The 25028-nt window shown below is 38.6% G+C and overlaps 1 protein-coding gene across 6 annotated transcripts in view; it reads right to left on the bottom strand.

Annotated features, from left to right (window-relative positions):
• The window catches only part of SEMA5A (semaphorin 5A), a 326582-nt gene that overhangs the window by 174803 nt on the left and 126751 nt on the right, over nucleotides 1–25028 (bottom strand). For all 6 annotated transcript variants that reach the window (XM_067291026.1, XM_067291025.1, XM_067291022.1 and 3 more), the window contains one exon: nucleotides 21767–21812. In XM_067291026.1, the coding sequence (XP_067147127.1) occupies nucleotides 21767–21812 (46 nt within the window). The remainder of the gene's footprint in view (nucleotides 1–21766; nucleotides 21813–25028) is intronic.

Raw genomic sequence — 25028 nt, 5'->3', positions numbered from 1 at the left:
AAAGAAGGCTAAGGAAAACATGGGCCCACTGCTCAAAGGCTAGGGGACCTAATGACATAGATAAGGCTGAGGTACTCAGTGCCTTCTTTGCCTCAGTTTTCACTGATGAAATCTGCCCACAGGTCTCCCAGGTCTCTGACCTTACTAGCAGAGTCTGTAGCAGTGAAGCATTACTAACTGTAGAGGAAGATAAGAGTTAAGGAGCACTTAAGCTAATTGAATGTATACATGGGATGCATCCAAGGGTGCTGAAGGAGCTGGCCAATGTCATTGCAAGGCCATTCTCTATCATCTTTGCAATGCCATGGCAACTCAAAGCTCCTGATGACCAGAAAAATGCTGTTTGTTACACCAATCTTCAAGAAGGCCAAGGAACACCTGGGGAACTATGGGCCCATCAGCCTCACTTCAGCCCCAAGGTTATGGATCAAATCCTCTTAGAAGCTACGTCCAGGCACATGGAAGACAAAAGGGTGATTGGGAACAGCCAACATGGATCTACCAAGGGCAAATCACGCCTTACCAACTTGCTTGCCTTCTTTAATGAGAAGGCTAGTTCTGCAGACAAGAGGAGAGCAGCAGATGTTGCTTGCCTTGACTTTAGCAAAGCCTTTGGCACTGTCTCCTGTAGCATCCTTGTAGCCATACTAGTGAGATAAGGACTGGATAATGAGTGAAAAACTGGCTGAACCTCAAAGCTTACAGGGTTGTGATTAGTGGCACAAAGTCCAACTGGCAACTAATTACTGGTCACTCAAGGATTGATATTTGGGCCAATACTCTTTAATATCTTTATTAACAAAGTAGAAGACAGAACAGAGTGTACTCTCAGCAAGTTTGTAGATGATATTAAACTTGGGGTGTTGGGGGGAATCAATATGCTGGAGAGCAGGGCTGTTATTCAGAGGGACCTCAACAAGAGAAATAGGAGAAATAGGCTGACAAGATCCTTATAAAGTTCAGCAAAGGAAGTCTTGCATTTGGGATAGAATAACCTCCTACAACAATCCAGGCTGCATGCTAACTGGCTAGAAAACAGCTTTTCAGAAACGACCTGGGAGTCCTAGCAGACAACAAGTTGAATAGGAATCAACAGTATGTCCTTTCAATGAAGGCGGCCAACCACAGACTAGGCTGTATTAGCAGAATTGAACACGTTCCTCACCAAAGGACCTTTAAGAACCTCTTCAAGAAATTATGAAACCAGAGCATAAGAGGGAAGGCTCTTCCATAGATAAAGAACAGGTTAAAAGGCAGGTGGAGTAAGTATATGGTCAGTTTTCAGAGAGGATGAAGCAGTTGAGTCCCACAGAAACCTATGGCAGAATACATAATGCTAAACATATCCTTAGGTGATGCAGAAAAGAGAATGAAAACTGAGGTGACAATGTTTGCTAACGATACCAAGTTATTCAAGGTAGTAGAAGGATCACTGTATAGAATTCTAGGAAACCTTTTCACACCTGAATGGCTTTTTATCTATACTGAATTTCATTTGGAGTTCTAATAAATGTAGTGCTGCACATCAGAAAAAAGAACCTTAAATAAATGACATTACTTAGTTTCATGTATTGAGTGATGGGCTCTGAGCTGAACATTACTATTCAGGAATAAGATCTTGAGTTACAATAATAAAAAAGGGAATTAATTATGAGAAATATGGAAAATTAGAAAGCATCACTGTACCACTGAAAAAATCCATTTACCCTCTTGTTTTGAATAGCATGTATAGTTTTGATCCAACCCCCAAATTCAAATTTGAAAATAGAACCAGGAATGGTGCAGGGAAAGGTGACAAAAGCTCCATCTTTTTGTATTTTCTCTACAAGGTAGGATTAAATGGACAGATTTCTCAGCCTAGAAAGAGGCAACTGAGGAGAGAGATTATAGTTATAAAATCATGAAAAAGGTGCACAGGGAATATTGTTCACTGTTTTTGAACAGTAAGTTCAAAGCGTATTCATTGCTCTTTGAATACTAAAGAATATTTAATGATACAAAAAAACAGACATTCACATGATGAGCTACAGAAATCTTTTCCACAGGACAACAAAGATATAAAAAGTGTATATGAGCTGAACATCGCAGGATGAAGCCTACCTGAAAGTATCGCTCAGCTGAGATCTTGACTAAATCTGCCCTGTTCTTATTAGATGATTTTATTATGTGCTTTGAAATCAAGCCAAACACAGATAATTGTTATGGGGGAGGCCTACTTGGGAAAGAAACAAAGCAGCACAGATGAACTCCTAACAACCCTTATATCTTTAACACACACTTGGGGCAGGAGACAAGGTGAAAGGTAACAACACTTACTTGGCTTTAGATATCGAAAAAGCCGAAGAGATTGGCCCAGGGTGACACGACCAATGAGACCACTGGCACTTTATGCTGACCATCTAAGTTAAAAAGCAATAAATTGTGCAAACAGTCGCTCCTCAGTGGGAACCCATCCACACACATCCAATACATGAAGAAGGCTGAGTCCGAGGTGGAACCGCTACAACGTAGAAGCCAGGCCACCCTGGCCAGACTCCCTCACTTTGGCTAAAAGAGCTCACTAAGACTGAACAGAATTCACTGTTATTTTAGTCACTGTAAGATTCAGTTTCTCATCTACCCTCAAAAAAATTATCTGGTTGTGGTCTTCACCTAGGTTAGGATATTACTGTCTCCTTCTTTAGACTATTTGTCTCTGACTTCCAACACTCTCCTCCCTACCATGAAGGTCCTGTGACCATGATGTCTGAGTTATTTTAAACTGAACCCCATGTTGCTCAGAAAGCTTCTTTTCTGAACACAGCATATAACCCCAAGTGTTTGCCCATGACAAAAACAGGTGATAAAGAGAACAAGCAAGAAGGAAAAAAATAGCGCCACCATATTAAAAATAAAGGGACTGCTTATTCAAGATCTGTGTGGGATATTTTCCAATCAGGCAAAGAACTATTTATCCTTTTTAAGGCTAAGCCCAGAAACCCTACTGAAAATACTGAAGATCCTCTAAAAAAAACACCAGTGGGAGACTAGACACTGCTCAAAGTCAGCAGAAACTAACAGGCAGGAGTGGAGACGTACAGATTAAGAGAACACACTGGAAGGCAGATAATCTGATCCTCCCAACCGGAACTGGAAAATAGCTAGACAAAAGGGAAGACACAAACAGTTACAGAGAAAGACTGAGGTCATGATTAGAACTTAAACATAAATAAATGCCTTTTTATTGTTTTTAGCCTCACCTTTGCTTTGTATGTTTATTAACAGTCTGCTTATAATGCTGGTTAGAACAAGTTTACTGTTTTGTTGGGGTTTTTTAAACACCAATAGGTCTTCCGATTTTTCTTCTTACATCAACAACATTACCCCAAATCATATTATTTAATGATGTCAATGTAAAATGAAGCGATTAAAATGAAACAAAATTGGATGATTACTTGCCCAAATAAGTATCAAAGAAAACAACACATAGCTTTGGCTTTCAATTTAAACACCACAGTTGGAAAAACTGCAATTGAGTTTTGCCCACATGAATAGGCACAAATGAAAAAAGCCTATCTCAGTCTGCTGATCAGTAGCTCTACACATGTGATACAGTGATGCATTATGCAAATACTCTGCTCGAGTCTTGCACGATTGCTGGCTCTTACTGCAATAGTTGCAGACTTCCACCTGAGATGCTCAAGCAACAGCCCCAATTTTGAAATATAGGCAAGTTACTCAGATTTAGTTTAGTCACAAACTATTTAACATGGCATCTCAGTTTTGAGTATTCTTTTCTGTTTAGTTATGGTTTTTTTGATGAAGGATTTTGGCATCAAGATCCTTGTTTAAGCCAAATTATCATTTTCTTTCCATCTGAGATGTCATGATGCTGAAGGCAGGATGCATATTTAAGAAGAGAAACACCCTGTTCTGTCCTAGCCAGTGTTTCTCACAGGGATTGTACTGGACTGAGTTGATTAATAGACAAAAGTCTGCCAGCCAGGTCCTTGCAATAAAAGTAGAGTAGGGCTAAGCAGAGGCCAGGGGCAGTCAGTATTCCCCTCAGCTGCTTACACACAGGACAGAGACCCACACGGCTTCAAGTTCAGCCAATATAAAGGACAGAGGAGCTTTCCAAGGATGAGCTGCAACTGTTTTTATGATAAAACTATCTTCCTGGGTGGCTATCCAGCCTCTGCTAGCCATTTAATGTCAGACTGGACCATGGTGTAAATGCAAACAAAAGACAGCACCGTACCTTACAGTTTGTGTATGCAAATACAACTTGAAAAACCCTGGAAAACAACATGGAAACACTCTAGAGGGGGAATACTTTCAGTCACTGTTTCTCAGTTGCATATTTATAAAACATCTTAGCATCAATGTATTTTGCATTAGTAAAAAGAAAGGAACTCGCTACTTGGGTGTAAATATTTTGGGAATCTCCACATTCATGCAGATTATGCAGATTATTCTATTCAGAATGGAACTCACATGATGAAAGGTGCCATGGAAGAGCAAACATTACTTAGCTTAACAGTGAAATTTGGAACACTTCTGTTAAGGACTCTCCATTACTCCAGCGTCAGTACCAATACCTCTGTGCAAACCTGCCCAACATCCTTCAGAAACTAGATTTCATATCAAACTTGAGAGGTTTTTCCTCCACTCTTTTTAGGAGCTCTATGTGGAGTTGGTTTTGCTTTCTGATTATTTTTATTCCCTTCTCCCTTTCCTATGTTCTTGGAACAGCATGATACTTCAAAGTAATTAAATCCTGAAACTTCCAGCAGTAGCTGACCAACTTCACTTTGAAGGAGGACAATGAGAAAGCAGACAGGTTTTCAACAGAAATGACTTTGAAAAGGAAATAGCTATTTTCATAGGACTTTTTAGTCCAGCTGTATTCAAAGATATGGATTGTGTAAAACACCAGGAAATAAAAACCTTCAAGGACAAAGATTTAAGAGGAAAAGTGATAACATGGGTTTGGAACCTTAAAAATAAAGAAAAATCGATGCTATTTACTCCCCCTCAAACTCTAAACTGTTCAAGCCTTAGGCTATTTCAGGCTGTGCTGCAATCTCTAGTAGCAACACTTGGAAAGAGCAGCTGAATGGCAGGGCCATTTCTGCCATACTACCACCTTCCCAGTTGACCACCCATCTCTACTAATTCAGCTCACAAATTCAGATTTTTTCCTTTCAAATTTCAATTTAAAAAAAGTGCTCTTAAGAGATTTTGGGTAAAAACAAAACTTTTTAACCTATTTAACAGCATGTACATTCACAAACATCATGTTTTTACCTGTTCTGGCACCCACATATAAATCACAGTTCTCTCTCTTTCCCTTTTTTAATGAATAGATATGAACAAACAAAAAAGTATCAGTCAAAACAAATAAAATCAGTATTTCACAGGGGTTTTTTTTAGAAGATGAATCACAGAATGGTTGAGGTTGGAATGGGCCTCTGGAGATCATCTAAGTCCAACCCCCCTGCTCAAGGAGGGTCACCTACAGCTTGTTGCACAGGATCACATCCAGGCAGGTTTTGAATATCTCCAGAGAAGGAGACTCCACAACCTCTCTGGGCAACCTGTTCCAGTGCTCTGTCACCCTCACAGTGAAGAAGTTTTTCCTCATATTCAGATGGAACTTCCTGTGTTTCAGTTTGTGCCTGTTGCCTCTTGTCCTGTCACTGGGCACCACTGAAAAGAGTCTTGACACCCTCCCTTTAGATATTTGTATACATTGATAAGATCTCCTCTCAGTCTTCTCTTCTCCAGGCTAAACAGGCCCAGCTGTCTCTGCCTTTCCTCACAGGAAAGATGCTCCAGTCCCCTAATCATCTTCTTAGCCATCTCTGCTGGACTCTCTCCAGTAGTGCCACATCCCTCTTGTACTGGGGAGCCCAGAACTGGAATACACAGTACTCCAGATGGGGCCTCACCAGGGCTGAGTAGAGGGGGAGAATCACCTCCCTCGACCTGCTGGCAACACTCTTCCTGATGCACCCCAGCATACCATTGGCCTTCTTGGCCACAAGGGCACATTGCTGCCTCATGCTTAACTTGGTGTCCACCAGCACTCCCAGGTCCTTCTCTGCAGGGCTGCTTTCCAGCAGGTCAACCCCCAGCCTGTACTGGTGCCTGGGGTTATTCCTCCCCAGGTGCAGGACTCTGCACTTGCCTTTGTTGAACTTCAGGAGGTTCCTCTCCGCCCACCTCTCCAGCCTGTCCAAGTCTCTCTGAATGGCAGCACAGCCCTCTGGCGTATCAGCCACTCCTCCCATTTTGGTATCCTCAGCAAACTTGCTGAGGGTGCACTCTGTCCCTTCATCCAGGTCATTAATGAGTTAATGTCTAGTAATAAAGCTGGTGATTTGAAAAGTGGATTCCCCTTTGTATTTGCTGTTCTGCCCTGGAACGACAGAGATGCGGTTCCATGACCTTTCAGCCAACCCAGGTGAGCACTGCCAGCATTTCCCTTCACCCCAAACCGATCTCACTCCCGCCTCTTCCTCTGTGCCACCACACTCATACGATCCCGCAGTGAGCTAGTTAAGCCAAATAAAACGGCCTAAAAACATTCACTTTTTCTTACAGACCAGAGAAGTGACAGTGCTGAGCAGAAGGGGAAGGAAACGCTCAGCCACAGACAGAGGAAGAGAGGAAGGGTAGGAACAGTGATATCCCTGATTAAATCAGTTCAAACACAACCCGAGTAACTCATTCACTTGAGGAGCTGTCAAACTGATACTGTAGTCATTCTCATCATCCCCTGAGGAATTTCATTTATTTATTCTTTTGAAATCATTTAGTGGTCCTTCAACGAAAATTATTAGACTATTAATTCCTAATTTTAGGAAAACATGAAGCTCAGACATTCAAAATTAGGAAACCACTGCTGGGGTAGATGCAGCCTCAATTTGCAGGTGAGAGGGATGGAGACGACAGAAAGCCACTTCAGCACATCCTCTCCTTCTGTCACTCTCCACAGCAAATCTACCCCTGAACAGTAAGACTCCATATTTAAGTCTGCTGAAAACAACAACACATCATTCCTAGCATCTCATCCTGCATGTAACAGGGAAGAACTGAGCACATAGCATTTTGAGTGCTACTTCTCCAGTGTCTAACTACAGCACTTACAAATCTGGAATTACCAATGATATAAGGCAAAGACTGCAAAAACAAGTCTGTTTTTTGTTTGTCCCCCTGGCAGCAGAGCAGTCAGAGCTCTTGATGCAGCAGATCTGAAGCCACCTTTGGTATAAAGGCCCAAAGTCATGGTGACGTGCTCAAACCTTCAGTATATTATAAAAGACTGAAGTTTCTGAAAATGATCAGTACCCTTCTATGCCCTCAAGTTAACCATTCATATATTGCAAATTATTTTAATGAGCAATGGAAAGAAGAGAAGGCAGTGACAGGTGGCAAACTCCTACAAGGCTATCCAGCTGTGGAATAAAAAGTTTAATGTTTGAGCATCGTCACCACCATTCTTCTAATCTTTTCCATTCATGCTGTCAGTGTATTATAGTTTTCAAACAGGAGAACACAGAATTTGTCTCTGCACTTTAACTAGCTTTCAGAGAGCCATAAATTCCCCATTTTTTGAACTTAAAAAGGTATATGGGCCATAACATTTTGTGATTGAAACCTTAAGAGTTTAGACTTGGAAACCAAGCTTTTTGAACACTATATAGTAAAGAGCTTGTTACAAGAAATACAATTGATAATGGAACTTGATGGACTTGTGAGCCATGGTTTTATAAAATAAATGGTCTAGAGCCAGAGCATTAAAAAAGGCCTGTACTGGCAGAGCAGTAAGCATTCCAGAAATGGCAATCCAGATCTCTCATGCTCTATCTGGAGAAAGTAATAACTTGTTCTAAGTATAGCAACAGACACAGAATTTTGTATAGTAGACATTCAGGCTTGCCACTGACTTATGTAAGTAGGATGCTCCTGTACGAACACTGTTAAATGCCTTTTTTCCTGAGAGGTAATAGCTATCAATGGGGACACCTGAAAAGCTTCAGTTCATATACTCATTTATTCTCATGTCCTGCAAAATAGTGATAAAAACCTCCCGAAAGAAAAAAAAAAAAAAAGTCCTGCAAATTTCTTCTACTCATTAGGTAAGTATCAAAGCATGTCAAGACATAACTAGTTATGCCTATTAAAAGTAGCACCCCCCACCACCACTAATCTGTTCATCAAATCATGTGTATGTAGATCCCCATCTGTTCTCTAGAACTAATACGTTTTTATTCTTACCCAGACAGTCCTGTAGAATTGACAACACTATGAAAAAGCAACCTCAGCTCTGTTTTCTCTCTGCATCCCAGTAGGATTATTCATCAGATTCTAAATCAGTCTGTTCATTTTTAAAAGCTATTTGCAGGGTTCTTTATCACTAAGTATGCAATTCAGCCTGATGACAGCAACAGCAGCAGCACTTATAAGAGAAACCAAACATCTCCCCGTGGGGACCTTGCTTTCCACTGTCCAGAAGAATTAAACATTCTCTGTGGCCTTAGATACTCTATCAACCAAGCAGAAGACAAATACTAGAAAGTCAATCCACTTCTCTCAAATCTTGGTGCAGGAATCTGTAACAGTCTACTTAACTTCAAGACAGGAAAACACAGCATTTAGATCAGATATGCCACAAATGCGGACAACCACTACAGTGCTTCTAATGCTATTTATAGTATATTAGGAGGGTAGCAGAGCAGCATTATCCAAATTCACCTTTCCACCCATCCATTATTCAAAATGCAAAATACACACAATCTAAATGAGAGACCAGAAGAGTTAACAAACCTCAGATAAGCTACATGAATGTCAGCACCACACAGAAAGCTATCCAGGACTAACTGCACAGCAGCTTCTGGCCCCAGAAACATGTCACTGACACCTGAAAGGTACTGCCAGCTTCCCCTCCCTTACAGCCATAACCTTATAGCACACAAAACCATTAAATCTAGCCAGCACTTTTCCAACAGTGTCAAAGACACCTGGGGAAAGTGTTGATTGGCAAAAAATAAAACAAACAAACAAACACACACCTTTTCCAAAGTTTTGCTGAAATTTTACTAGAAAAGCTTCTTGGAGCCAGAATGAAATATCTGCAAAACAAGAAAAAAGCAAAGACTCTCCTCTGAGTCCTACTGTTTAGGAAACTCAATTAAGACATAGAAGAGACAGGCAGGTCCAAAGCCATGCTGTGAATCAGATGACAAATAAAGACATGAGCCAGAGCCCGTTACGTTCAAAGGCAGTATGCTGTTAGGCTATTAACTCTATTTTCACTTTCCAGCTCTCCTCTTTGAGAGGTTCCACTTCACACAGTTAAGTGTTTTTCCAAGGCTACAACAAACTACCTCAGAATGAGATAGAAAAGTAGTTAAATTCTTCTAGTATTCTAATCCACTATATATTTTCACCGGCTAGCTCCGTCCAGTTTCCTCTCAGGATTGTGGCCATTTCTGGGAATTAGACTGTGTTTGATATAGTCCAGTTTTCCAGTTTTTTTTTCATTGTACTTTTTTTTTTTTTTAAGTTGCATTTTGCTGTGGGGTTGTGGCAAGTGGGATGCATGAGCAGTCCACTTCAGTGGGCTTATTTCAGCCCCAAAATAGGTTTCACTTTAGATGGATTTGACACTTTAAATATGGAGCTTGATACCTGTCTGCTACAGGAAACTTTGCAGAAGAAGCGCAGGTAAGCTTAACAGCTGCAGTAAGGGAGTCTGCATGCCACATGAGAAAATTCACAGTGCTTTTTCTACAGTAGGAGCAGTTTGGGAGGCATTTGGTTCAGATGTTCTTTATTTCAGTTTTCCCTTTCCTACTTTTTGCACTAAAGAGATTTTTACTTAAAGTACTCCGTTTCACTTTCTACCAGACTTGCATCGCCTGAGAGGCTCGCTACAGGTAACAGAATGATTGCGTTGGGCTGTGATATCTCAGACGGGAAGCACAACATGCTGCTCTGACTACAGATTTAGGAGCTGTAAATAACCTTGGTGAGCCTCTGGGCTTTGCTCAGCTCTCTGCAGGCCCCGTCTTCGCCAGGAAACTTGAACGCCTACACTCAGGACCTGCACAGATGTTTACAGATGTCTGTGGAGTTGCACATCTGGAGAGCCTCAACCACCAGTTCCATAGGAATTTTGGCTGAAAATTATGCATATCAGCCTGGTAAACACAGCATTAGCCTTTCTCCTTCAGTCTGCTCATCACACACTTACACCATCTCCATCCTGCTCTGGCACTTCGTGAAAGCCTTCTCTGCCATGATGGGGGGTGGTCTTCTCTTGTGCCTTTTGCTGTTGGCTGACCTCCAGGGACATGCTGGTGTTGTCTCCGTTTTAAAACGGTCACTTTTAGTGCAATGTATTCAGCCAGACCACCTGTTCTTCCTGAAGAAACTACTGGTTTTAATCCTCTTTTCTTCTCAGATTTTATCTCCCAGAACTCCATTTCCTAGGTTAGGCTGATTAAAGCTCTTTCATCTGTTTCACTTGTTTGCTACATAAACCAGATTCAATCTGTGCTTTTTTTTTGGGGGGGGGGCAGTGGGGGGGAGTTACCACCAGCTTCTTGGTGCTTTTCCCTCAGCTGGTTACTTGGAAGCAGCAGGGATTTTATATCTGTCTGGTTCTCCCATCAGGGGCTCCAGGAGTCTTCCTGTTGTGTTCGGCATTGCACATATAAATGCAGTAGTGGAAAAGTCCAATAAATACTACTACTTCTTCACCACTAAAAGCAAGTAATACACTTCTATTTACTGCTTGGGGTAAATAAAGAACTATCCCTTTGTGATCTCTCTGACATGACCTGCAAGGGTCATGGCTGTGTTCTCAGGCTAAAAGATAGCCTTTTCTTTCCTGACACACAGGGGTAGTAGCAACAGCCCTCCCGTAGCACTGGACTGTCCGGGAGCTGCACGTGTCACATCAACCCTAAATTGCATTTACAGTGCCTCAGACTGATTGGTTTCATTCATAGTAATTCATTCTTTTCCTCCATTCTACCCTGTTTAGTTTTTCTTCTTTGCAGCTTGTAAGTCAAAGAGAAAATGCACTTTTTAGAAACCGGCTTTTCATCATGCTACATTTTATTTGATCAGGGATGTTAATGAAGTTTTGGCAAATTTGGTGATGACAATACAAATACTTGTTTAATGTCTGCTTGGGTAGATCTATCATTATCTTTTCCTTTATATGACAGCATGGTGGAATTCTGTATCATGACAGCAACTTTCCTCTCAGGCTAAAGAAGGACAAAAACAGACAAACAAAAAAAATCAAACACCCTCTTTAAAGAAGGAGAACTGCACTATAAGGAAAAACATTGACTGAGGATGTGATACACACAGAACTGTGCGATATGATACACATTTTAAACACAGTTCACTCACTATGGAAGCATGCTGCATGTGGGCAACACGGACAAAATCCCTATCATCAAATTGCATACGGATGCCTAACTTAAAAAAGGGGGTGATGTTTATGCTTCTCTGTATCCTCAGTGTTCCTCATCAGCTACATTAGAAAGCCCAGAGTTCAGATGTCTGTGGATCCTATTCTTGGGTATCTAGCTATCCTCACGCACTGAGCAGAGAGTCGCAGTACCTAACCTAGGACTCCAAGCTCCATTCTGGGGCCAAAAACCTAAAAATACTTTGATGTGGCAGTTAGGTCTAGACACTGAGCAAGTATAGCTGCCAAATGCTCATTATATCAAACTGCCGTCTAAAGCCAATAATCTTAGCCATAAATCAAATATCTAATTGCAATTAAGAGAAATAACACAGCTCCTTATGATATTGGTATATTATTTAAAGCAAGCATGTTTTCCATTTGTTTGCCTTCAAATAAATCCGAAATAACAGATGAACCAATGATTTAATGTAGAAATCTCATACATGTCTAACACCAGATATTTCAAAGCACATCTAGTTTTCAATTTTAATAAAGAAAATGATTTCCATATTTGGACATGATTTATAACTCCCAGACTTGACAGCAGAAGCATCACACTGTGGTACCATCTGGCATGGGTAAAATAATAGATGCCAAAAGAGAAGAGAACTTCTACAAAAAAAGGGGAGGGAAAAGGCAGTAGAAAAACAAAGACAGGCAAAATAAAGGCAGAGTTTGTCCCAAAACATTGGACAAGCTTATCAGAATAAAACTCTAAACAACTTTACTTATCTATCCTTAATTCAGAACAGGACTAGCTAGTCCAATGACTAAACAGTGCCTCTCCAAAACGTTTAGGAGCAACAGTCCTCATCTGAAACCGGGCTCAGTAGCATTGGCCATGGCAGGTCATCCGCTGGAAGCAGCACAGACCTTCCTCTGTGCTCTGAACCACTTCTGAGAGCAGAACTGCTAGTCTGCTTGCCACCATTGTTCATGTTAAATGTTCCTCAGATCTTTCCCTCTCATTAGGTAATAGCAACATGTTTTCCATCCTCAATAAGGCAACTTTGTTTCCTTGAATAGTTCAGGATCCTGTTTCTCCCTAATCGCAGAAGGAAAGGAATCTGACCTTGAAAATTTTCTACCTCTTCTCTAAGGATCAAGGGAGCAGAACTTTCTGCCTTATGGAAACATAACTAATCCTTCCCATAATTCAGCAGCTGTGTGCAACCTTTTATAGTGTTGTGTCAAAGGCTCCTTCGAGCTCAATAGCTGAATGTGTATCTTAAATTTTTCTGCAAGGGGACATAAGGCTGTTCCACCATATTCTTTTATTTTCTCAGTTTTGATGTTTTTAATTTCATGGATCAACAAGCAATGGCGGGGGATGCTATGGACCATACATTGCCCATAAGCTAGGTAACAATAACCACTAACATAGAGGTGTAAGCTGAACACACCTCCTATACTTAAAATTACCCGAAAGCCTAGCAGAATTGTTGAATAGACATCTGCAGTACTTGTAACTGAATAGATCTGTCTTTAAGCCTACTCTTTGAATAAGCCTGGCATACAAACTCTGATTGCACTCAGATTAGTTTTTACAGGCAAGAACAAACAATGTGGTTCCATATTGAGGTTTGTAAGCAAAAGCTAATAATCACATTTGAAGATACAGTATTATAGATATAATATGGACATCTCTTTCAAAGCAAACTGTAGATCTCATATCTTTTCTAAGTTGCTCAGCACTGTAGCGTCTAGGTGCTAAAGAGCTGAAACACTCATCAGCAACTGTTTGCAGGAGACTCTTCACCTGGGCAAAATAAGGTAAAAAGGAAGAGAACCTGTTCTCAGTCTCCATATTGATATTTTCTGCTTTCGTTTTCCTTGCAGTTCACTATCATTTCTGCACTTATGCATACTTCTCAAAGGAGAGCCCATGTCCCTGCAGAAGGATTGCCCAGTTGTCATGAAATACTGCTCCACCACAGAATCACCTGAAGTATGCCATGGTCTTACACATTCTAGACACTGGAAAGCAGCCACCTTATTTCCTTTGAAACAGATGCCACTTAGTGACTACTCTTGTGCAGTTGTATCAGTATTCTCATGTTTGTGAACACAAACATTAATGCAGCATTCTTCAGAAAAGACTTTTCTGCTATGAAGAGTAACCTCACAAATCATTACTTTTAGTGCATGTAACACAGTCTGGTTTACTACTGTACATACCAGAAAAAATTAGCAATATATCCACCAAAAAGAGCTAAATTACCGCTGTAAAATCCACATTTGCTTTTTACATGCATCTGCTATAAAATGTATGCGCATATCTTTTGATATCATCTCCGTTTCTCATGAGAACAAATGCATTCATGTTATGCATGCAGGCAATTCAGGCTTCCCCTTTATAGTAGAACCCCGCAAAATGTTTGAAATTTAAAGAAAAAAGAAGCTTTTCTGTAGTGGAAGTGAAAAATCCCACTACCTATCTTTTCTTTACTGTGAAGCTAGAAAAGAGAATTACTGCAAACAAATGAGAAATGCAGCCTAGTATGCAGAGGTATGAAAGAAAATATAAAAATAAATAAAAAGCTAAGCTCTTCTAGGATGTGTTCAGTCTCATTTGTTTAGAAATGCACCTGTCCTTATATTTCAGTGGTGGCACAAAACAATGACAGATACAGCAAATAAATGACACATGATGATGTCTCTGCCTTGCCTCCTTCTTCTGTTCTCTTCCTCCCTCCCCCAAAATCCTGATGCATACAGATAAGCCAAGGCAGCAGCAAAGCCCTGCCAGTTTGCCAGTATTCTTTGGTTTTACATAGAGTCTTTCTAAATTTAATGAAAAATTTCAACTCTACTGAAGGGTAGGAAAACACAAATTCTGGAGACTGAAACCTTCCAATTATTTAGAAGCCAAGTGTAAAGGAATAACAAATGGGGTTGAGCAGAAGAGGAGCCATACATCCAACTAACCTTCTTATATGCACTCTGCATAGAGTACAGTTTTGTAATGGAAGTCTGCATATGAACTCAGATAATCACTGAAAAAACAAATATATAATATATATAAATACTCCCATGTGGGCTGAAAATCCCAAGGGTGGGAAGAATATTCACAATCAGGAGTGAATCCGAGCATGGTCAGATAAGGCCAATGATGATTTTAGAATAGTAGCAATCTTCCACATTACCATGTAAGTAAAGTCTATGAACATGAGCAGTTTCAATAACTCCATTTTTTCATCCAAAATGGAGCACTGTTGGCTAGCAATTGGTTTCCCCACAGACACACTAAAGAGTGAATTTTATGATTTCTCTGAGCCAGTATGTTTTACCTAGCTTGAAGAAACCCCTTCCAGCTACACGTAGAAGAGTTCATTTAGGTAAAGATTAGACATACATGAAATTAAGCACTGATGACCAAATTTATCCCTCTCTGGCTTCAATCAGGTTGTGAGTTTGGTCAAAAAGTACTGTTTCATGAGCAGAAAACACCATTGCAAAAATAATAATATAAACACAGAAAGAGAACTGGAAAGGACCTCAAAGCAGTCGTCAAGTCCATCCGTATCTGCCACAGAGGACTAGCTCTAGCTACAAGGCAGCTTTTTAACTGTTATCTAAAATCCCAATTGCCTAATTTAATTATTTTTGGACTTACTGTATGGTAAAACCCAATGTTCTTTTTGTCATCAGAAAAGTGTCAGCAAGAGGAAGAAGTATTGTACAGAACTGGCATTACAACAGCACAAAAGGCAAGAGTTCAAGCACCTCCTGGGGTTTTGCTTGTCTCTTCAAGCCTAAGCAGAGGTTCTGTCTGCCATCATCCACATATCTGCCTGCTCTATCCCCTTTACTTCACATCGCAACTCACTCACCTCAGTTTCCTTCGGAAAACAGGTTTACAAGTGTTTCTTGCTTTTTCTGCTTCCAAGTTGTCCAGGAAGAGTTCACAGAAATCCTAACAGCATCAAAAGTAAAAACCACTTTTACAGGATGCTCCAGTGTTTTGACACAGGACAGATCTACCTCATGCAATGTCCTTCTGCTTATCCATTTTTCATCCAAGAAGGAGAAGGATCCAAGCAAAAAGGACTAAATGTTTTGGTGGCTGATGGCCCCTTGTGAGAAAGAAGGAAAGAAGTCTGTAAAAGGGAGGAATACCCTCTCTCCCCTCACCCTTATGCAGCTTCCAGCTACAGCAGGACCCAATCAGAGGTTTCTCTTATGGCTCCAAATAGAATTTTAAATCTCAGTCTACTTTAGATTTCATTGCTGTCAACCTAAGTTTGTCAAAAGTTAAGGATATCCTTAATTTCCTTATGCCTTCAAGTGTGGAATCAGATAAAGTTTTTCTTACATCAGGCTTTCTGCACAGTTAGCTTCACCCCAAGATAAAATGATGATTCATCAGGTTTCTCTCATGTATTTCACAGATCAGACAACTGTGACCACAACTAATGACTCCAAGTAACATACAAAGCAAAAAAACAAATGCATCAAAATACAGTGAATTACAGTTACAGAAACAGCATCAAGCTGCCATTTACTGGCTTCTACTTAGACGGCACTCAAAATTTAATAATTAAAGCTCAGTTTCCTTACCTTTAAACTTGTTATTGATTATAACAGATTATTTTTTTGTTATTCAAGGCAAATTCATCCCAACATCAGCATAAATTAAAGATTTTATGATCTTTTTGATTCTACGTGATGACTTCTCACAAGCTTTTGTCCTGCTCATAACAAAGAGAACTTGCAGGTATTGTCCTGAAAATGAACTGAAAGGAGAGTTTGGGAGATTTAGGTCTCTGCTGGAATGCTCTTCTCTCTGGATTGGGTCAAATCACTACCTCAACCAAAAAAAACAAGCTGTGTTTATAAAAGCCTCTCAGAAAAGAAACAATATACCTTTATTTTATAAAAAAAAATTGTTATTTTCAAAAGGATTACAACCTCCGTAAATATTTGATCCCTTGATTCCAATCAAATATTGTTAAAAATTATATTCTGTGTTAAATTTTTTTAACGTACTAATTTATAAAACTGTTTCACGTTGCAGACACATTTATTTGTAAAAGGTCTCAGTTGTGAAATCAGTTTCCCTCTATTTTTAACCTAAGTACACACACAGGGATTATACTCAAAGTATATAACAGTTTAATTAACTTCTTATTAGGCTACCTTCAACCACTAACAACGCATAAAGATGAACTATCATATGTGACAGCTGTTTCAGATGTTCTTGAAACACGCAAACACCAGCAGGAATTTCCACTGGTAAAACTTACTGTCTAAAGCAGCTCTTCTTCCTGACAGCTCAGAGATCCAATCTTGCCTTTACTTCCCTGAATGCCCCACTTAACAGGTATTAAAAAAACATGTATCATCTCAAGACTCCAAAACTTCAAGTTTGATAAAAAACAAGAAAAAAGAACCTCCAACCTTCTTAGCCTGTGTAAAAAAATTAATTTGCCTCTTTTGCAGGAAACGGAGGGCTAAAATTGCCTTTAAGAAAAAAATTTTGAGGTACGTGTATTTGTAACCGAAAGATCTGCGGATTCAACATGAGAGTAAAATCTCAGGAGACTTATGTACGTACAAGAGAGGGTGGAATAGGTCCACATCCAGCCCCACTGGCATTTCAGACCAAGAATAGGCTCCACAGCTGGAAGATCCAGATGAGAAAGGCAAACTCAAATTGTTAAGGCATTGTTAAAGGCATGTGCATCCTTTCTTCATCTGTAAGAGAAATCTCTTTACAGGTGTATCAGCAGATTACTCAAGGATCAGGCAGGTAAACACAAACGGACCTTTGAATTCAGAAGCACTCTTTTCAAAGCATGTGAAAAAATTGTTGAAAATAAAGACACCCTTTACAGGCATCCTCTACCTAATGTCCAAGCCCCACTGTTAATCTTGTCATTGTCTAGATACCACCTTTCTTCAGAAAGATTTTTAAAAAATTCTACCCACTTAAAGACTACTACTTAGATTTTGCTTTTGTATTTTAAGGGACACATGAGAGATTTAGGAAATCTAGCTTTAGTCTTGGCCCATGTTTTTATGGATCATTCTACTCACTCAAGGTGAGTAACAACAGAACAAAACTCACAAAAGGAAACTACTTTCAAAGTCAAGGCTTCTATAATAAAAAGGAGTCTATAGGCCTACTGTTATTTAATGAGAGGTATAGAATATTTGTTCTTCGACAACTACAGCCCAGGGAGGGCTTCCTTCCTAATCCATAATCACCATACACTCATTGTAACAGTAGGCTTTGAACAAGTTGACTCATATGTTTCTCCGGCAAGAGATTAAAAGGCTTTGACTCTTTTTACTCTTCTTTATTCTCCTACACAAAGAAAATCACTGAGACATGTCAAATACTATCATATTAAACTTGCTTACTCAAACAAAAGGATTCTCCTATAAAGTACAGAGCCCAGAGCCATGACATGTCGGATGACAACTTTGACGTATCCACAATGGGCAAGGATGGCTCACTAAACAGTCCCAGTTCACGTTTAGATACACATCCTGTCTGACACAATCTAGTAACACCCTCGCCACCACTTTTACAAGGGATTTACATTCACTGAACTGATGGAAATGGCACCCTTTTCACAAATAAATATCTGTTCTGCACCACTTCTGCGAGAACATGTACTTCAAATGCTTGTACATTTGTTTTAGAAAGAAGGATTTATCTTGTGTTTCAAAAAATATTTTCCAGGTATATATTTGCAGAAGTAGGGCATATGCATATCTTAGACTTTATTTATTTATTTAAATAAAAAGCTGTCATTATTCTACTATTCCATTTTGGACAGCTTTACTATTACAAATTAAGACTTTATTTATAAAATGGCTCTTCTATCTTTTAAAAAGCATAAGGAAAATTGTAAACAAGATTCACAAAGGTGCTTTTGCTATAACTAAACGATTTTAGGATTACACAGTTTGTTATGTCTAACATGAAGCCTTTTATTTTCATAACAGCATCATGCGAGCAACCTGAGGACACATTCCAACAGATATTTAAGCAGTGCAGAAGGGGAATACTTGTTTATACAAAAGCAACAGAGGTGCATCCATTGTCAAGATCAAATTTTAGGCATTCCCATTCAGGAAATGTACTATAAGTAACCAAAATTAAATTGACGAATCAAGCTAATTCACAAACAATCAATGTAAACAAAATAAACAGTTATAAAAGTCTGATTGAAAATTCTGCTAAAGCAGGTTGCAAATTGTAACAGTCATCATTGCTTCCACGATGGCAGCATCTGCTGTGCATGATGGAGAGTCAGCACTTTTCCTCCGTCTTCAGACATGAAATAAAGATAGAGGTTGGACAATTTGCTAAAATAATTTAACAATAGGGCTATGGGTTGTATTGTTTCCAGTCCTTTTGTGTTCTTATTATTCTACACACAAAGCTTCTTACTGCTGGCACTTCAATGCATGCCTTTTCTTCCAGATGTGAAAATAGAGTTTATTAGCTTGCAAAACAGTTGCATGTTTTTACAAAAGTGGGTTCACGCAAAGTAATCGTAGTGAGCAACATAAGCAGAAAAATTAGACTGAATTTTTTATGTTGTTACCATGAACAACTGTGTGAAGAAAAAGAGTACTAGAAGAACAGTTCTTCTGTGAGGACAGAGAGCGCCAAAGTCTTCAGTCACTAAACAAACAAATGCTAACTAGCACCTATGATGTTAATGAGCTAAATAAATCACAGTATACTTTTTCTCCTGTGAAATTCTACCATTTTATTTTTCAAGTATTTCATATAATTTTTACTTTGCTTTTCATTTTTGCCCCCACTTCCCTCAACCATTGTAGAGTTTCAGGTCTGAAAGATTTACAGCTTCAAAATATTGTAATTTTTAAGCACTAAGTTGGTAAATTCTATATCCTCTAATCCTACAGTCATTTGCTTATGTAAATACTACATGTTTCATTTCTAAAATATTTTTTTCACCGTATGTGAATGAGATAAATTTAATGTGCCTTAAAGGTTCAAAAATTCAATTAAAAGAATTCCACTTTTATTATTCCTGAGGGAATCTTATAATATGTTAATGACCAGGACTGCAAAGTAGGATTATGAAGTGCAAATTAACCTGACCCAGCAAAAATTATCCGAAAGGCTTGTAAATCTTGGTGAACCGTTAGCTAAACACAGTCTTGGTTTTAGGTGGGTTTCAGGTTCATTGCTGGCAAGTTTTGAATTCTAAGTTTCCATAGGAATGGTTACCATTTCTTTAAGAAAGAAGATACGAATATGCTGTTTACCAAGTTTGAGAGTCCTAAACAACACACCTGACATCCCAAGTTACTAACAACAAAACACAGGCTTTAGTTATCTCACAGATGATTTGGAGCTGCCCTAACAGGCACATTTACCAGCCTGCAAAAACCCAAAGACAAACGTATCTTTTGGGGTGTCCTGGAGCACTCTAACAGAAGCAAAAAGAAAGAAATAGAGAGAGAAGAAAGAAAGAAAAGATCTGTGAAGGACAAATATGAAGGAGTAGTAATGGTAGGGTATAAAAATAAGGAAGAAAACTTGGAAACTTGGAGTAGGGGTAGCAAAAACACGTTGTTGGTGAGAGGAAAAAAAAGTCATACTTTGGTTTTGATTTAGAAATACAACCTCCCCAAAGGGCTTCTCCTAAGGAAAAGGGTTTGAAGATACAGTGACAAACCAGTGGTGTTTCAGTCTTGTAAGACAGAATAAGAAACAATACCAAGAGTTAACTTAAGACGACTGTCTGTTTAAAGGCTTCTTCTGCATGGAAGACTAAAACCTAGTGTAACATCAACATTACGATTTCTGTCTAATTTTATGGCTTTTGCTGATCAGATGAGGTTTTTGGTTTAAGTCAGAATAATTATAAACATCTGTAATCCACAGATTCCTCCCTCATTAGTGACCTCAACCTATTGACACTTACTCCACCAGAGGAAAGCTGGGAACTTCAATCTATGAATTGGCACAATAAACTCCAACGCAATATCACATACAACTGAATGCATCCTGTCAACAAGAATCTGCATGACCTAACCCAAATTATCTGCCAGAGTGTCAGATATGTCAGGATATGTCAGATAAGGTGAAAGTAGACAATCTGCATTCTGGATAAATAATATTGAAATAGTTCAGCCTTAAGTGCTAGCAACAAAATTGGCTATTTATCAAAACTGCCATTTTGGTAAATTATGAGCCAACTTCAGATCTTCTTTCTAGTAGTCTTGGAAGGTGAGGGAAGTCTGCAAGCCTAACTGAAGCATATATAAGTTGTAGGTGTTCTGCATATCACAAAGATAGCTTTACCTGAAAGTACTTTACTTTTCTATATTCAACTGTATAGGATTACTTTGCGGAATAACAGTCACAGCATTGAATTTAAAGCTAGTTTTAAACTGCAGGGGAAAAAAAAGATTATGAAAAATCATAAATTTCTATTTTATTGAGATTTTCTATTTCCCTAGCTTAAAAAATTAGCCAACTTAATTCAATTTAGTAAAGCAACTCTTAGAGCCAAAACCACAGAAATGTTGATACAGGTTAAAAATGATGCCAAGATGAAAAATAATGAAAAAGAAATCCAACAAAATCTAAGCAGGGAACAACATTCAGAAGATCAGAAGACTGGGGGAAGATGAGACTGTTGACAGATGACAAACTCAGTGTGGATGTCATATGAAGTTCAGGGTAAAATATATTGCTCTGGGGTTCTTCATTACCCTTTTTATGAAGCCTAAACACCACTAAAAAACTTCACATTTCACCTTCCAACCTCTAACAAGTTTAACCAAATTAGCTACCTTATATGCAACACTTATATAGTACGAACACAGGTATCAGAATCTATCTTTATTGAAACTTGCTGTTTCATTTGTCTTATTTTCCTTTGGCGAGTGTGAATGATTTTTTATTTACAATTATTTAAAAAATACTTCTTTTCTCTAAAATAACACTACATTTCTGAAGACAGCTTTAACAAAGTGCACAATAATAAGTTAGACCATTCCTCTAAGAGGATATGACCCTCTTTCCCAGCCTTCATTTTGTAGAAATTCACTCCAGCAAAATCACAGCAAAAAGCAAGGTAACATCAGTTCTGCATGGTCTGGGACAAAGGCTAATGTGGAATTTAAATGGATAATATCAGTTATAGAATAAAGGGAAGCAAAGAGGACAAAAACAGATACACAGTTATCTGTAGTTATGAAGCTTATGAATATCTTGATTATCTGCTTTAAAACATCTGCTTAACCTACATCATGCACAGGAACTAAGAAAATTAATAGTAAACATACCTGTATTAGAGAGAGATCCTCAAGCTGCAACCTGAAGAGGTAGTTTCTGGGGTTAAAAAAAAGTAGATAAAAATAATTGTTACTAGTGTTTAAATAAAAATACAATTTATGAATATAAAAGGCAGAAGCAACAAAAATATTCCTGGGAGTCAGGACTTGAATTCTTTCAGAAACTGTCTCCAACACACAGCCCTTGGGCTAAGGCAATTTCCAAAACTTCTGATTTTCATCTTGAAGGACTCGATTCACATGATAAAAGTATATACTTCATACATGTACTTTTGAGTCATTCACTCCAGTCTTCCTTTAGAATCAACGGAGAGAAATACACACCGCATAGGCAGATTCATCTGGCTGACGTTAGATGTCTAAATGAGAACAAGATGACACCCAGACTAAAACTGGCTGCTTCTTTCCAAACTGATGGGAAGCTGGTGCAATTAGCTCAACCACAGATACATAAAGTTTGAAGCGATGGATCCCATTATAACAGAGGGACACTAAGTCCCTCTGCGCGGAGTCTGGGGAAATGACAGCTTACTAAATCTAGCAGGGGGAGTGCGCCTGACTGACAAGAAGCTTAAATAATTTTTCTTTAGCACGTACTGGTACAATATACGCGTGCTGCCACAATTCCTCCAAACCTACCGTGTTTATCTAGTTAACGTAGCTGTATTGTTATGTCTGTTCAGATAAATCAGTTTTGTTAGTAGTGCCCATGATATCAATTTACGATCCACATAAAAATGAATGAACAGTACACCAACTTTGAATTGATTGTATCAGTTCCTTATCTCTTTAGTGCAGATTCTCCTTTGTGGCAGGTCTGCAAATAGGGCTCTTACATGCTCCATTTCCCAATTCCTATTGCTCAGTGTTTTTTTCCTCCATCTTATCCTCTCCTCACACCTGTTTTTCTTCTCATTACTTATTACTTTTTCTTTATAGTTTTACATACATAAATTTCTTCAGTCCTCTCTTCCTTACCTTTGATCTTATTTAAAGCCATTCTGCCTTTTCTAACACCACTGCAGAGTTATTAAGTTTTATAAATGAAAAGACATTTTTGAAAGATGAAAATATAAACACAACTTCAATTTTAATTTATTCATAACAAATTTGTAAAACTATTAACAAGTTTCAAAAAATTCATTTTAACAAAGTAAACATTGTACATGAAGAAATGATGAAATTTAAACTTTAGATTTAAATATTTTCGATATTTGCAGATCATCTGCAATATTACATCCATGCGACTGTTAGAAGTATAATTCAAATTGAAATGAGGCCAGATTTTTGGAATTAATCATCCTATTTCTTTCCAAAGAGGCGTCAGGTGTCACTAATGGGCACAGATGGTCAGAACCTGTATTTTACATCTCTATTAAATATTTTAAATCAATGAGCCTTAAAAATATCAACCTGTGCCTGAACAATGAAAAATATTCTAACTTTGTCAAGCCACTTATTTCAGAAACACAGCCACTACCATGGCCAACTTTATTTATGGACTCTGAGGTGCAGGTATGTGTATTTATTTATTGACTCCAGTACATATATGATTTTTTTCTTTAATAATTTATTTACCAGAATCAGGTTGATCTTTCCTATGGATACCAGAGAGAGTTACTTATTCAAAGCATGAGAGAGACACTCAAGAGAGATTCTCAAGAATTCATGAGAAAACAAAAGGACGACAGAGCATTTGTTATTAGCACAAGGCAATCATCAAAGAGAAATCACTGAAGTGCTCACATATAAGTCATGGAGAGACAGGAAACGGGCAAACAAGGAAAATGAACATTGTAGGACAACGCTTACCTAGAGCTCCACCCATGTGCTAAGCGCAAGTTAACTTGAAAGACTTTCACTGAAAGTCAGAAAATGATGCATATACTCTTTCTAACATACTACATCCACGCTACCTCTGCAAGGACAAAAATACAATAATATTTGCAAAATTTGTCTTGCCCAGGCATATTCAGCAGGCAACATGAATATGAAGACACCTCCTCTTCTCATTACGTATACATTTCATCAGCCATCACTGATTGTGTTTCATTCACTCTAGATATGGAAGTTAAAGAAACTTGCAACTTCACTGCCATTGCAAATGTTTGTTTCCACTTACAGAAGCAGGACAACTATTTTCTTCCAGAGAAGCTGAACTGCCTCCCCAGCAGGTATAAATGGTTTTCTTAACTCACTGGTATCAGACTCACAGGAGTGGCACGTAAATGCCACATCTCCCTCTACAAACAAAAGGAGTCTCTGTTGCAGAACGTATGTGTAGACTGTCTGATCTCACACTTTCAGTTCCCAGGTCAGGACTTCGCATGGTGTCATGTCCTTCCTTGTGTGCACTTCATCTCAAGATCTCTACTGAAGATTTATCCCTAATGTGGCATTTTAAGGCAGAATGTCTCATTACCGATAAGGCCTTTTTATGGTGTTTCATCCTTACATCATTTCAGCCTAATTATTAAGAAGTAAGCTATTGTCTCAAACAGCAAAAATTCCAAATGAATAAATACATAAATTAAAATTGTGTCATCCTGAAGAAAAACAGAGCCTGCAAGTTTTTGATTCTACAAAGTAAGAATTACACCCTGTGTAGGAGAGCACAACACTTCTCCCCTGTGAAATATCCCCTAGAATTAGAAATTATCCCTGAAATTATAAATATTGACCCTATAAGTGTTAAGGAGACTATAAGTCTAGATACACGTCAATAAGCCAACAGCCAGAGCTAATTAGTATACATTTTTCAGTTTCCTGTGGCTGCCAATAACCAATTAAAATAGTGCATCTTCTTTCAGTTTCATAAAACTAGCAAGAAAAGAAAGAAGATGGAAGGAGAAGAAAAAAAAGGTTTAAGATATTATAAAAAGCATTAAAATGTTGCAACATAATGGCAAATTGTGCAACTGGACAGTATAGAAGCACTGTTATTACATGACCAAGGCTAGGGCAAGCTGCAAACTAGCACTCAGAAAGCAAGCCTATCTAAATGCATCCACTTCAGTAAAACTAGCAAGATTACATTTCGATCTATAAATATAATAATAGTTTCACTTTCTGAGAAATGCTTCTTTACCATGTGAGAACTCATTAGAAAAGGATACATATGAGAAAAATCTAGAAAGAAGCTAAGGGTGAGAGTAAAAAAAACACACTGAAAATACGATATCAATCAATTTGCCAGCCCAAAGAAAAAGTCAACGCCAATTTTAACCACATATGCAGAGTCATAACACCTCTC

This window comes from Apteryx mantelli, chromosome 2 (genome assembly GCF_036417845.1).
Source record: "Apteryx mantelli isolate bAptMan1 chromosome 2, bAptMan1.hap1, whole genome shotgun sequence".
Classification (NCBI taxonomy): Eukaryota; Metazoa; Chordata; class Aves; order Apterygiformes; family Apterygidae; genus Apteryx; species Apteryx mantelli.
This window is presented reverse-complemented; position numbering and strand designations above follow the sequence as displayed.